This window comes from Tachypleus tridentatus, chromosome 2 (genome assembly GCF_004210375.1).
Source record: "Tachypleus tridentatus isolate NWPU-2018 chromosome 2, ASM421037v1, whole genome shotgun sequence".
Classification (NCBI taxonomy): Eukaryota; Metazoa; Arthropoda; class Merostomata; order Xiphosura; family Limulidae; genus Tachypleus; species Tachypleus tridentatus.
This window is the reverse complement of record NC_134826.1, coordinates 130737706-130753370: the sequence shown is the minus strand read 5'-3', so window position 1 is coordinate 130753370 and position 15665 is coordinate 130737706. Positions and strand designations below refer to the sequence as shown.

Genomic DNA, 15665 nt, shown 5'->3' with positions numbered 1-15665 from the left:
GTCGAGAAATAGCAAAATTTCTCAATTTTTATTACAAGTGGCATAGACAGACTAATTTAGACGTAATATCACAGTTTTAAAATAAATGTAACGGTGTAGATTTTGAGATTCAAAATCATATCACCTACCGGCTTTTCTATTCTCTTCCTACGCTTTGTTTTCAGATTTTGTTCATTGGTTTAATTAACTACATGAGGGATAGTGTCACTTAAATCCGTCAGATGGGGCAAGTTCATTTATTTCATCTCAGTTTAGATACTTAAAACGCACTTAAAACCTTTTTCACTTACCAATTGCTTGTTGTAGCTGTTCATATTTAACACCTCTCAAATACCGAGCTAATCGAAGTTTTACCATTTTTCCTGTGCTACGCAGGACATCCACGGCTTGATGGTTGGTGTAACCTCTTAAAGATCGACCATCCACCTGGTGAAAAGATTTGCAGTGCATTAACTGAAAATAGAAGTTCTGTAAACGTATTAACGACGTATTTTTCAAAAGAACTGAATATTTTTCACGTGGGCTCTGCACGTTTGTCTTTAGATCAAGTGACAAAATTAAAAGTAAAAAAAAAAAAAAAATCATCAAACAAAATTTTAAAGCGTTTCACTTAAGTTTTAAGCTTGACGTTTTATCCTAATCTTTCTCCACTTATAAACATAGATATAATACCGAATTACTAGCTGTGTGACAATTATAATTAACTGAGATGGTTTTGTAACGATTCATATATGTATATTTATGTAAATATATCTTTAATACTTGATGACGTGAGACCCACTTGAAATAAAAATGTATCTCAGAACGGCTGGTATTGGTATTAACACTGTTACTGATAAGGAGAGAACAACGTTTTGACCTTCCTAGGCCATCTTCAGGTTTACAAAGAGTCTGAATGTGACTGTTGCCGGACACGTCTAAGGGATGACAGTATAAATAGGCACGGGATTGCAGAGGGCGTTGTAGTTGGATGTTAGGTTATTAATTAGTATAGGTATAAAGGTGTTCCTTTATATTGGTTTATTTTTGGTTTTAGTTGCTGTATAAGTAGGGCTTCTTTGACTTTGCGTTTGTTTATATTTGTTTCCCAACTTAATATCTGGGAGTTTTCTACAGTTATGTTGTGTTTATTTGATTTGCAGTGTTCAAAAACGTGTGGTGTTTTTTTGTGTTCTTTAAATCTAATTTCCATTTTTACTCTTGTTTCACTAATATAAAAATCGTGGCAGTTGTTGCATTGTATCTTATAAATTATGTTGGGGTTGTGTTTGTCAGTGTAGTTTCTACATAGTATGGACTGATTAATAACCTAACATTCACCTGCAATGCCCCCTACAATCCCGTACCTGTTTATACTCTCGTGTTTAAGACGTGTCCGGCAACGGTCACATTTAAACTCTGTGTTAACCTAAGATGACCTAGGAAGGTCGAAATGCTGTTCTCTCCTTATCAGTAAAAGTGTTAATACCCATACCAGCCGTTCCGAGATACATAAATATATCTTTAGTTGTAAAACAGCAAGTTATCCATAGTTGATTATACATAGTGACTGACAAGGGTTCATAATTATTTTTTAAATTTTACAGTAAGTTTTCATGCCATTTGTTAAATTTATTACTTTGTAGAAATGCTTTCTACTTAAAGGTTGAAAGCGATTGTGAATGACCGAGTTACCGCTACTGATATTGGCTTGTCCCATGACATCTACATGTAAGTGACAGACTGGTATTGAGTCTTTGTTTAAGGAGGCCAGTCAAAATATGTAAATGTAACACAGAATGGTCTTGAATCCTCTTTGTGTAACGAGCTCAGCGAACAATTTTTAACTATTGTTAGTCTTAACGATTTAGCTTTGACGCCACCTGGACAAACTCTGACAAACGTGCTGCGACGGAACTCTACCAGTGAAAAGAGTATGTTTTGATCAGTGCTATATTACTGTAATGTGTAAATCAAATTAATCTTTAATGACTTAATGATACTAGATCCACTCTGAGTACTTAGTCGAATGATAAGCAGGCATGATAGGAGATTTCATCTTGAGAATCAAATGAAACCGATTTTAGACGTGCTCTATTGACGGACTCGTCACGAATTCTCTACGCAAACGACTTTAAATAAGTTGTCGACAAGTTTCACAGAATGAAACCTGAAAGGGACTTTAACCACACTATTGACAGACTTGAAAGGTGAGTCCTAAACATTCATTGCAAGTGCCTCTAGCTTGAGTGTTGAGGAGATAAGACAGTGAATTATCTCTCACATTGGTTTTGGATATTAAGAGAATAAGATTGCCAGGTTCAAACTCTTGACGTCACAAATATTAATCGCATTCCGAGAAAACTTTTTCTAAATCAAAGATCTTCTTTTTTTGTTTTTGAATTTCGCGCAAAGCTACTCGAGGACTATCTGCGCTAGCCGTCCCTAATTTAATAGTGTAAGCCTAGAGGGAAGGCAGCTAGTCATCACCACCAACCCCCAACCCTTGGGCTACTCTTTTACCAACGAATAGTGGGATTGACCATCACATTATAACGCCCCCAGGGCTGAAAAGGCGAGCATGTTTGGTGCGGCGGGGATGCGAACCCGCGACCCCCCAAATTACGAGTCGCACGCCTTAACCCTCCTGGCCATACTGGGCCCAAAGATATTCTAGGAAGTTAAATAGAAGCCTCAGCAGATAAATATATTCGTTATTCACTTTATATGTATTTTTCTAACATATTATTGTATAATTATCCTTAGTTAGCAATGAGTTTCTACAGAAAATTAATGGCAGTCAGGTTTCATTTGAACAAACATATTAAAGAAGAATATACTTTGTGTTTTTAATACAACAAATAATTTTCAATAAAAATTTAGTAGCCAGAAACTTGGGTATCCAAGAAAGTGGCTCATACCTGGAAGTTTAGTTGGTTTATTAACGCTTCTACGAGAAGTATCAATAAAATATGACATCAATCCTGCAAGTCCAGTGATGCTGTTAACAGAAGTACATTTCTTTTCACACCTCTCGTTATCTCAAAAATTATTAGCACTATAAAAAAATCTATACAGTTTTGAAGAGAGCTTTTCCACACAGAAAGAGAATGACATTTGAAAATAAATGTTATGTTAAATTTTTGGAATATTCCTCTAACGTTTCCATAAAACGAAACAGCTCTCTAGCTTCAGTCTAGAAGAAGTTGTGCGATAAAGTGGTAATAAATTTTGATATACGAGTTCTTATTCGTGCTGTCAAATATATTTGTCTTACAAAGACCTGGCCCCCTTAAAAACTTCTTTATTGCTATAGTGCAAAGGCCATTTCTTTCAGAAAAAAAATGTATCCAATGATAATAAATGGAATACGATGTTTCACCAATAAAGACGTCTCTCTGGAGAAAAACAACCCTATTTGGAGCTTGCAACAAACTAACACATTGCAGGGTTATATGTTTCTTCTAACATTCTAATTCCATCGAAGAGCTACGTCAGCTGAGAACGACGGGTGGGAATCGTAAAGCGACTGGGTGGTGTTATGTTATTTTAGAGTTGGAAACGTGCATCCAACATTTAACATATGTTTGAACTGAGCAAAAAAAACCAAAAAAACCCAAAGATATATACCCTTCTTAAAACCACGCCGTGCTAGAAGAACTAAGAGAAGAAATTAAAAGTCAAAATCAACTTAAATATTTAAGAAATTTATCTAGAATGAAACTTTAGAAAAGCCCATGGGTACGCGGAGAAACACCAGAATAAATAAAACGTTTTACGCTCATCTGTTATTGATGATGGATGTTGTTTTGATAAATTCGATTCACAGCTATTATGACTGCACCAGAAATGTTCACAATATAATAATAACACCATGTTTAGTTGCCATATCGTAAGAATGTAACTGTTTTCATATAACCGAATATAAACACCCTACTTAGCATGAACATTTTTCTCTCAGGGTAAACTCCCCTCACGAGTCTCTAGTTTATCAATGCATATCATACGTTTTTCGACTCATTCCGTGCGTAAACCGAGGAACGTTCGTTCTCACTTATAAACTATGTAACAAGAAAATTTATATTAACTTTGGAAACAGCAAGTAAATTATGCGATGATAATTTAATCAGCGGTTTAACACATGATATATACATCCTCAGCTATCAACAATAATCCACTGACTCCTTTCATATACATACATATTCACATATACATCCTCAGCTATCAACAATAATCCACTGACTCCTTTCATATACATACATATTCACATATACATCCTCAGCTATCAACAATAATCCACTGACTCCTTTCATATACATACATATTCACATATACATCCTCAGCTATTAACAATAATCCACTGACTCCTTTCATATACATACATATTCACATATACATCCTCAGCTATCAACAATAATCTACTGACTCCTTTCATATACATACATATTCACATATACATCCTCAGCTATCAACAATAATCTACTGACTCCTTTCATATACATACATATTCACATATACATCCTCAGCTATCAACAATAATCCACTGACTCTTTCATATACATACATATTCACATATACATCCTCAGCTATAACAATAATCCACTGACTCTTTCATATACATACATATTCACATATACATCCTCAGCTATCAACAATAATCTACTGACTCTTTCATATACATACATATTCACATATACATCCTCAGCTATCAACAATCTCTACTGACTCTTTCATATACATACATATTCACATATACATCCTCAGCTATCAACAATAATCCACTGACTCTTTCATATACATACATATTCACATATACATCCTCAGCTATTAACAATAATCCACTGACTCTTTCATATACATACATATTCACATATACATCCTCAGATATCAACAATAATCCACTGACTCCTTTCATATACATACATATTCACATATACATCCTCAGCTATCAACAATAATCCACTGACTCCTTTCATATACATACATATTCACATATACATCCTCAGCTATCAACAATAATCCACTGACTCTTTCATATACATACATATTCACATATACATCCTCAGCTATCAACAATAATCCACTGACTCTTTTCATATACATACATATTCACATATACATCCTCAGCTATCAACAATAATCCACTGACTCTTTCTATATACATACATATTCACATATACATCTCAGCTATCAACAATAATCTACTGACTCTTTCATATATACATACATATTCACATATACATCCTCAGATATCAACAATAATCTACTGACTCCTTTCATATACATACATATTCACATATACATCCTCAGCTATTAACAATAATCCACTGACTCCTTTCATATACATACATATTCACATATACATCCTCAGCTATCAACAATAATCCACTGACTCTTTCATATACATACATATTCACATATACATCCTCAGCTATCAACAATGATCCACTGACTCTTTTCATATACATACATATTCACATATACATCCTCAGCATAACAATAATCCACTGACTCCTTTCATATACATACATATTCACATATACATCCTCAGCTATCAACAATAATCCACTGACTCCTTTCATATACATACATATTCACATATACATCCTCAGCTATCAACAATAATCTACTGACTCCTTTCATATACATACATATTCACATATACATCCTCAGCTATCAACAATAATCCACTGACTCCTTTCATATACATACATATTCACATATACATCCTCAGCTATCAACAATAATCCACTGACTCTTTCATATACATACATATTCACATATACATCCTCAGATATCAACAATAATCTACTGACTCTTTCATATACATACATATTCACATATACATCCTCAGCTATCAACAATAATCCACTGACTCCTTTCATATACATACATATTCACATATACATCCTCAGCTATCAACAATAATCCACTGACTCCTTTCATATACATACATATTCACATATACATCCTCAGCTATCAACAATAATCCACTGACTCCTTTCATATACATACATATTCACATATACATCCTCAGCTATCAACAATAATCCACTGACTCCTTTCATATACATACATATTCACATATACATCTCAGATATCAACAATAATCTACTGACTCTTTCATATACATACATATTCACATATACATCTCAGATATCAACAATAATCTACTGACTCTTTTTCATATACATACATATTCACATATACATCCTCAGCTATTAACAATAATCCACTGACTCTTTTCATATACATACATATTCACATATACATCCTCAGCTATCAACAATAATCCACTGACTCCTTTCATATACATACATATTCACATATACATCCTCAGCTATCAACAATAATCTACTGACTCCTTTCATATACATACATATTCACATATACATCCTCAGCTATCAACAATAATCCACTGACTCCTTTCATATACATACATATTCACATATACATCCTCGGATATCAACAATAATCTACTGACTCCTTTCATATGCATACATATTCACATATATACATCCTCAGCTATTAACAATAATCACTGACTCCTTTCATATACATACATATTCACATATACATCCTCAGCTATCAACAATAATCCACTGACTCCTTTCATATACATACATATTCACATATACATCCTCAGCTATCAACAATAATCCACTGACTCCTTTCATATACATACATATTCACATATACATCCTCAGCTATCAACAATAATCCACTGACTCCTTTCATACACATACATATTCACATATACATCCTCAGCTATCAACAATAATCTACTGACTCCTTTCATATACACATACATATCCTCAGTTAACAACAACAATACACTGACTCCTTACTACCAAAACGTGTATTTAAATTTGAAACCAACCCAGTCCACACAGTAAAACAGTACATACTCCTTTCGAATCACTTTAGCGCAGCTGACAGAACATGTGACTCAAACATATGACAACAAGAAGGTATTTAAGCTAAATAAGTACTAAATCCTTTGAAGGTAGAGTATTTTAAAGATGTCTGAAGACGATTACAGATGAAGAACATGTCACAGGCTAGGATATACCAGAAAATAGACTGGACATTATGTACACATTTTTATCATTACTTGTTTCATACAGAGACACACACATGGAGAACACATATATCTCTCTGACAACTTCCCCACAAATTGCATGATGATAGTCCCTATCATTTAAGGGAATGGAAGCAAACAGTGTATGATGTCAGTTGAAATATACCCGCCGCGAGCTGTGTTACCATATGCGCGTGTAGATATAAAACTGACATCGTTATAAATACTCAATGTTGTTATAGCAACCACGTTGCTTCTATATATGCATACACAACGTGACTGTAGTGTTTTTTCAATAGCGAGTTCACATCTACACACTAAAGCAATAGGATACTGATATGCTTACAATATCGGTAATCAATCTCTCTGGAATTGGACACTATGGTCATTGGCCAAAAGAAGGATACGCCACAGCTGATATACGGCTCATTTCCTTGCTGGTGAAGGGGGGGGGGGGTTGTAGGCCTTATGCAGAATGTTTGAAATGGATATCTAATTTGTGAGATCAAAAGCCAAGACATATTGCTCGAAGCACAATTCGCATGCGAATGATACAAAGGTCTGGGTGTACGCACCATCCAGAAAATTTGTAAAATAGAAAGATGCTATGAGATTACTCCTAGAAGTAATTTTGCAATAAATATTGCTTAAACAATTGCATGGCTGTTTACATAAAATCCAATCGGTATTTGGCAGGTGGTTAGGGCTCTTGACTCGTCATCTGAAGGTCGGGGGTTCGAATCGCTGTCCTACCAAACATGCTCGTCTTTTCAGCCCTAGGGGCGTGATCAAGCGATGGTTAATCCCACTATTCGTTGGTAAAAGGATAGCCCAAGCGATGACAGTGGGTGGTGATGACTAGTTGTCTTCCCTCTAGTCATATACCACTAAATTAGGACGCCTAGTGTATTTAGCCCTCGTGTAGCTTTGCACGAAATTCAAAACAAACCAAACGATATAAAATCCACAAACATCCAATGAACATTCAACAAGTTATCATTGTGTTGTAACGCTAGATGGGGGAGATGGAGTTAAATTGACACAAATATATACGTTTCACTATAGTAAAGTACTGTACTATCTACATTCAGGGTAGCTAGTAATTGTTAAGTAAGAAGTTCGGCTGAATTCTCTCGACCACTCTCCCTGTGTCCTTGCGTGTATTGTATACCATAGCCCACCCATGCTGGTGACATGAACCTAGCGCTAAGATGGCGAAACGTATCGTTTAATGTATCTCTATCTATTTATACAGCAATAAATAAAGAGTTAAACATATATTACCTCTATAATCTGGTCATTGACTTTAATTCTTCCGCAGAGGTCAGCAGCACTAGCCTTGGCAATACTCTTCACAAAGATGCCAGAAATGTCCTCTACAGAAGAAAGACATATTCTCATGAAGTATTCTAGTTTTCGGATAGTTTACTGGTACTGACTTGAGTGATAAGAAAGTTAAAATATTATTAATATATTGTGCTGAAAAGGAAACTAACATCACATATCAAAACCCGAAAGAAGTAGCTTCTAAAGTAGTAAAGCCAATCATATACAAAGAAACTAGGAAAAAACTACATGATATGGTAAATCAATGCACTAGAAAACTAAAACTGAGAATGATTAAAATACATTGCCCGTCATTTTGGTGTCCTGATTATCAAAGATATTTTCAATCACAATTCCAACTCTTGACTAATAATGCAAAACAATTCCCATTCGTGTAAAATTACTAATATTAAAAACGTAATATTCAGAGGTATTTTAAACATTAGAACCAAAAATATTAACGAAAGTAGCTTTAAAGTAAAGTAAATATGTCATAGAAAGAACAAAAGGATAAACATCATGGCTCGAGATTTATTTACGATTATCATTACTATAATACGATTCACAGGAAAGTCTAGTAATAATAAAATTACTACTTTAGTCTTGCCTTCTTCAGTAAGAGATGCCACACGTGAGGTGAACACTTGTCATTTTACTCGTTTATTTTGCACTTAATGGAATTTTATGTTGTTAAAACTATTATTCACATACACACTTAGGTGCATAAACACAAAACTGAGACACAAATGCAATGTGAGAAGATTGAAACTAAAACAATGATGAGAAACTGTCTAGAAATACTGAATACTATAAATAATTGTGAAAAAATACATACAATAATTAGGTTATACTGTATTAATGGTTTGCTGCTTTCGCTGTCAATAATATTTTCGAATATAAGTATTTAATTACCAATTCAAAAAGTTTCTTTTTATATAAAGTATCCCAAAAAATCAAAGGCTTTTCCTATACATCAAATTTAGAACAGACATCATAAAGCCTAAAATATTTAGCTTTTTTTGTTCTCTAACTGTGCTTGGATAACGTTTTACTTTTAACCTATAATATGGTTTTATCACCTTTGAAACACGGCGCCGACAAGGAAAAGTCGCAAGTTTTTAACTGTTCGCCAGCTCTACAGACAACAGCTTTTCACGTAAAACTTGGAATAATTTTGGGTTTAAATTACGTGTTACAGATTTTTCACAAAGAAAGCATTATGCCTTATTTACATTATTACAGTTGCGTTTACTGAGAAACGTTTTACATTGTTTGGACTGTTTTATTTTCATAAAGAAGAAACCAGATTGTTTTGGCAGTGATAAATAGGGGAAGCGAAGTGATCTCTGAAACCTGCTGTAGACGGTTACCCCACTAAAATGTTATTGATAGTATACTGCTTACTCAGGAGGCTCTATAACTTACCTTGCACAGATTTTGGTGTACTAAATCAAATAACGTCACTCTCACAGAGGGCAGCAGTGTTCACAAACACGTATCTATGTTCCCATGACCCAATTATAATTCTCTCTCTATTTTATTTAAGTAAAAGAAAATCATCTTCAAGAATAGTTTTAAATAGGTTATGATGTTGGTATGAGACTGAAAACAATAGTGCTGTTTCTATAAGTTCTAGCTATTGCTGATGGCCGTTATTTATAGTATTACAGAATATAAGACGAAACGTGTTTATGTTATCAGTACACCCACTTGATCTCATGTGGTAACAGAATCGCTGGTTCTTCATTATAACACAAACTCGTAAAAAAAAAAAAAACGTGTACTACTTTTTATGCGTATACACACTTCATTCTTCGCAATTAGTTTAATTTTTCGATGATTTATTCAAGTAATTACTTAGTGTGTGTATATGTAGGTATACAGTTAGTAAAGGGTAACATTTTAACCATTCTAACTGTGATTAAACATAGCAATATACACAATTTCTCTAATTTTTAAAGGCGTGATTGTATGCCTTTTAATAAGGTTTTGCATTTAAGGGTATGTCTCTTCTCAGATTCCCTGCTTGTTACCCCATTGTGTTTGCATTTTATAGACAGATATTCAAAATACATTTTAAACGACTTTCTTAAAATCAATTAACGCTTTCTGAAACTTCGCAAAAGCGATAAACCTGTTCTTGAAACTGCATATTAAAACCAATTATTCAAAGTTAAAAGTACCAATACGCCATTACTTTATAACGTAGCGTTTTATGACTAACCGCATTATTATTATTATTTGAACAAAAACTGTTTTCCTTTCTATAGTAATTTCAACTTTACTTTGCGATAGAAAGCAAATAATTTTAAACGATTATTCAACGTTATTATATTGAACGGAAATTTAACGTATTACAAACAGGCGTTATGAACCTCTGGAAATGGAAAAAAGAAATGATAAAAGAATGAAACATGAAGCTAAGACAACAAAAAAAGCAAAAACAGTCTAAGTTATAAAATAGGTTTTATATAAATGTTGTATTTCATGCTGTAAACTTTCCCCTAACTTTCTATATACGTTATCCTCCAAGTTATATCTCCATGTATGTTATCTTCTAAGTTATATCTCCATGTATGTTATCCTCTAAGTTATATCTCTATGAATGTTATCCTCTAAGTTTTATCTTCATGTGTGTTATCCTCTAAGTTATATCTCTATGAATGTTATCCTCTAAGCTATATTTCCATATATGTTATTCTCTGAGTTATATTTCTCTGTATGTTATCCTCTACACTATATCTCTATGAATGTTATCTTCTAAGTTATATCTCCATGTATGTTATTCTCTAAGCTATATTTCTGTATGTTATCCGCTACGTTATATCTCTATAAATGTTATCCTACAAGTTATATCTCTATGAATGTTATTCTCTAAGCTATATCTCCATATATGCTATTCTCTGTTATATTTCTTTGTATGTTATCCTCTACATTATATCTCTATGAATGTTATCTTCTAATTTATATCTCTATGAATGTTATCTTCTAATTTATATCTCTATGAATGTTATCTTCTAAGTTATATCTCTATGAATGTTATCTTCTAATTTATATCTCTATGAATGTTATCTTCTAATTTATATCTCTATGAATGTTATCTTCTAATTTATATCTCTATGAATGTTATCTTCTAAGTTATATCTCTATGAATGTTATCTTCTAATTTATATCTCTATGAATGTTATCTTCTAAGTTATATCTCTATGAATGTTATCCCTTGGCATACTGTGTGACCTAACATTGTTTATTTTCAAAAATCTGGTTTACGTTTACTAGAATTTACTGCGTTAGTTACAACATATAAAACATATAATAGTTACATTATATAAAACATATAATAGTTACATTATATAAAACATATAATAGTTACAACATATAAAACATATAATAGTTACATTATAGAACCATATAATAGCAACAACATATAAAACATATAATAGTTACATTATAGAACCATATAATAGTTACATTATACAACATATAATAGTTACATTATACAACATATAAAACTTTGACAAATTTTGGTTTCTCTCATCTTTACACACACAAATTCTTACGTATAAAAATTCATATCTCATAAAACTTTCCATAAATTATACAGTTGAAATAATGTACTCGGCTAGTATTCCTATCACTTCTCCTTTATAATAACACGTAAACATAATTTAGAATTTCAACCTTCAAGGCGTTTTATGCACGAAATAAATAACCGAGTCAGAGACTTCTAGGCTCAGGTGTAGTCATCCCTAATATACAGCTGTCGAAAATAGTGACCATTTAATAGCAGTTTTCGCTTTAAGAGTTATTTAATTAACATCATATCTCAGCTCAAACCTTGGACCTTCCGATCCAAATCCTATTGCACTAACCAATAGACTACTCCCGACCAAAGTGGAAAACCACACGTTTTATAAATAACTCAAACTTCTGAAATTAATTTCTGAAATACTGGATTGTTAATGTATTCCTAACAAATTGATTAAAAGTTTCTAAGTTATGATTAATTTTCAGAGTGCTCTAAAAATTAAAACAAAAACGGATTTTAATTTTCAAATGATTCGACGACAAACTTGAGGGTTTATAGCAATAAAATTCAAGGTTCGATTTCTACGGTGAGCACAGCACAAATAATTCATGTAATTTCATTTATCACTAGTTACAGCCTCCAAACCACGCGCCAAAGGATAAAATAAGCCGGGTTTTTAATTACTTATGTTTAAATTTTACGTTAACGTTCTCTGCGAAGTTTATTCATTACCAATAAATGGTAGTTAATGTGATAAATGTATCAAGAACTTACGGTGTAGCCTGTGTTTTATAAAAAGCAAATGATAACATTCACGTGATACAAACAGCGTTATGAAAAAGCAAAACACAGTAAGTAGCAAATAAGACTCAAAATAATCTATGAAACCATTGACAAAAAACAGACATAATAAAGTGTATATTATTAATGAATGATAAGTTCTTTTAGGATAATTTTGATGAACATGGTTGGAGTTAAGAATCCTCTCTACGTAAAAATTTCACGTTCCAAAGACTCAAGTTTACTCATTGTAAAAAATAAAAAATATTGAATTTAGACGTATCGAAGATTTATTCAATAAGCTTATATTAAACTAATATTTTGTTATCTTTGATACAACATGATCTAAGGTCATATTACTAATTCGTCTATGACGTCGGAGTTTGTCGATTAGTTCCAAATATTTATGACTTCTACTTGCAGGCTATTGCCTCACATATTTGGTCATGTAACCATTTTCATGATATATAGCCGTCCCATTAATTCTTAACCGAATTTCTTGGTTATTGTACTGGATCCGAAGTTTCGTTCTCTGTGCTGAGGATTTCGTCAAATTATACCTCCGAGATGTTTCAGATCAGTGGTGGACCAGGTTGTGTCACACAGAGTCGTTTATAGAACTCAGACGATTCTATTCTGCCATGAAAAATCAACTGTACACCTTTCCTAACGACCTAGGAAACTTCCAATAAGAGGACTGAAAAAAGTATTGTTAAACTACAGTACGGGAAGTCAAAATACCATCATTATTTCGAGTTTGGTTTCCATTTTTTTTCCCAAAAAACATACACTCAAATAACAAAGATGTCAAGTCCAAAATACTTTCCGTGAGTAATGCATGAAGAACGCCTAAAGTTTAACTTTTTCTTCTCAGTTTTATACAAACACTTGGCATATTGATGCAGATGTATGACGTCATTAAACACAAGTCAATCTTGTTATTTTAATACTTCGTCACGTTCAGTTATACTAACAATTGTCCAAAGGGGTTTTTATATTGGATATTTGGCTTTGTCTCTTGCGAAATATAAAATGGGCTATCTGTGCTGTGTACATCGTGAAGATCGAATCTTAAATCCTGGTTTTATAAGCTTAAAATTTTAGGTTGACCTATCGAGGATTTTGCATTATGTAGTTCGACGACCTTGTAATTTTCAGCGATAATATTGTATTATCCATAGTGTCACTACATATATCTAGGATTTTTAGAATTTTTATTTTTTATCCTTTACAATTTGAATATCACCTTTTACATTTTTCGTATTACATTCGACTAAGTAATAACGTCTTTGAATTCAAGTATCTCCAGTGTTAACATCGAGTGAACTATGCTAGGATACTAAAATAAAGTTTGGTTTGAATTTCGCACAAAGCTACTCGAGGTCTGTGTAGCGTCCATAATTTAGCAGTGTAAGACTAGAGGGAAGGTAGCTAGTCATCACCACCCACCGCCAACTCTTGGACTACTCTTTATACCAACGAATAGTGGGATTGACCGTCACATTATAACGCCCCCACGGCTGGGAGGGCGAGCATGTTTGGTGCGACCGGGATTCAAACCCGCGACTCTCGGATTACGAGTCGAACGCCTTAACACGCTACTGTTATGTAAACAGATATTAGCTATATTCAGTCTATCAACTGGGTAGTTGAACAACACAGTTGTGTATAAGTAAGGAACAGTTACATTTTACACTCGCAATCTCCAGTAAGTATCCGCAACTTGTACGAGACAAATATTTCTATAAAACTAACAAAATCTGTTAGTGTAGAAAATAAACATACGAGAATTTTCTTAAACCTAAATACTTATCAACTTGCAATATTTACTACTCTAATGATAAGTTGAAACTAAGTTACCAAATAAATTGTTTGATGATTAATTATATCACATTAGACATTTCTTTCTGGTATTGAATCACACAAAGATGTTCAATTCTGATTTTTGACAAAGTGCTGGATATACATTTTACAAGAGTTGTTTCTTTTTGGTGATTTGATAAATGCTGCGTGTAGCAAATAGTGCGTTGGTTTTTCAAGTAATTACTGTGCTGGTATAAGCACTTTCAAAGCATGAGCACAACATTTCTTGCTGTCTCTCTCTATCTACACACACACATATATATATATATAAGATTAATACACGTTCATATCGAATCATTTATTACAGTGGAATTCTTATTTCAACATCTTTTATCCGTAACACGACAGTGGAAAACATGTCACGTAGACATGTAGGAACACAGAGCACTAGCACTCAAAGTTCAGATTCACTGAGCAAGAAGTTAATCGTTTATAACTCAAAGTTTTCTAGAGAGGCAAGAATCGAAGGTTTATTTTCAAATTACATCTTAGATGTTTAAAGATTAGACTTTGAAGTCTCCTGTAACAACGAAGCAGCTGAATTAGAATCGTTTTTCAAGAAATTAAACAGTCTAGCAAATTGTACTACACTTGAAATTGATGCAGACTAAAGCATTTATTAGTAAGATATTCTTAAGTATTAGACAGGCCCGAGATAGTTTTATTGTTTTAAACCTTTCACATGTTCTGCAGTAATTCCTGTACGCTTAATCCTTTTATAAAATGGTATCCATTTTTCTCCACCACGTACAGGTTGTGTACAAAACGTCATATGTACTTTTATATAAGTGGATCATTTTCATTAAAATCTGTGTTGACAACCATTGGCTATAGATTTCTTTAGACCAATCGCGACGTAAAAGTTTTATCCATCGTTCTTGAACCTAAATATAATAAACAATTGTGATAAAAGAAATAATAGCTTGATCTGAGTAAGAGTTTTTCTTCCAGATTTGTATTAAAAAAATGTTATTTTCGAAATCTACGAAGATGAATTATGGAAAATTCATTATCAAAATCTAAACAACTTTTATGTAGTTTACATTCGTAGGCATGTGTTATCAAACCAATTATTTACTTACATTAGATAACAAGGAATGAAACTAT

At 33.0% G+C, this 15665-nt stretch overlaps 1 protein-coding gene across 5 annotated transcripts in view; it reads right to left on the bottom strand.

Annotated features, from left to right (window-relative positions):
* Positions 1–15665, bottom strand: part of LOC143245105 (patj homolog) — a 548212-nt gene that overhangs the window by 158552 nt on the left and 373995 nt on the right. For all 5 annotated transcript variants that reach the window (XM_076490994.1, XM_076490995.1, XM_076490996.1 and 2 more), the window contains 2 exons: positions 8345–8436; positions 291–426 (listed from right to left, as the gene is read on the bottom strand). In XM_076490994.1, coding sequence (XP_076347109.1) covers positions 291–426; positions 8345–8436 — 228 coding nt within the window. The remainder of the gene's footprint in view (positions 1–290; positions 427–8344; positions 8437–15665) is intronic.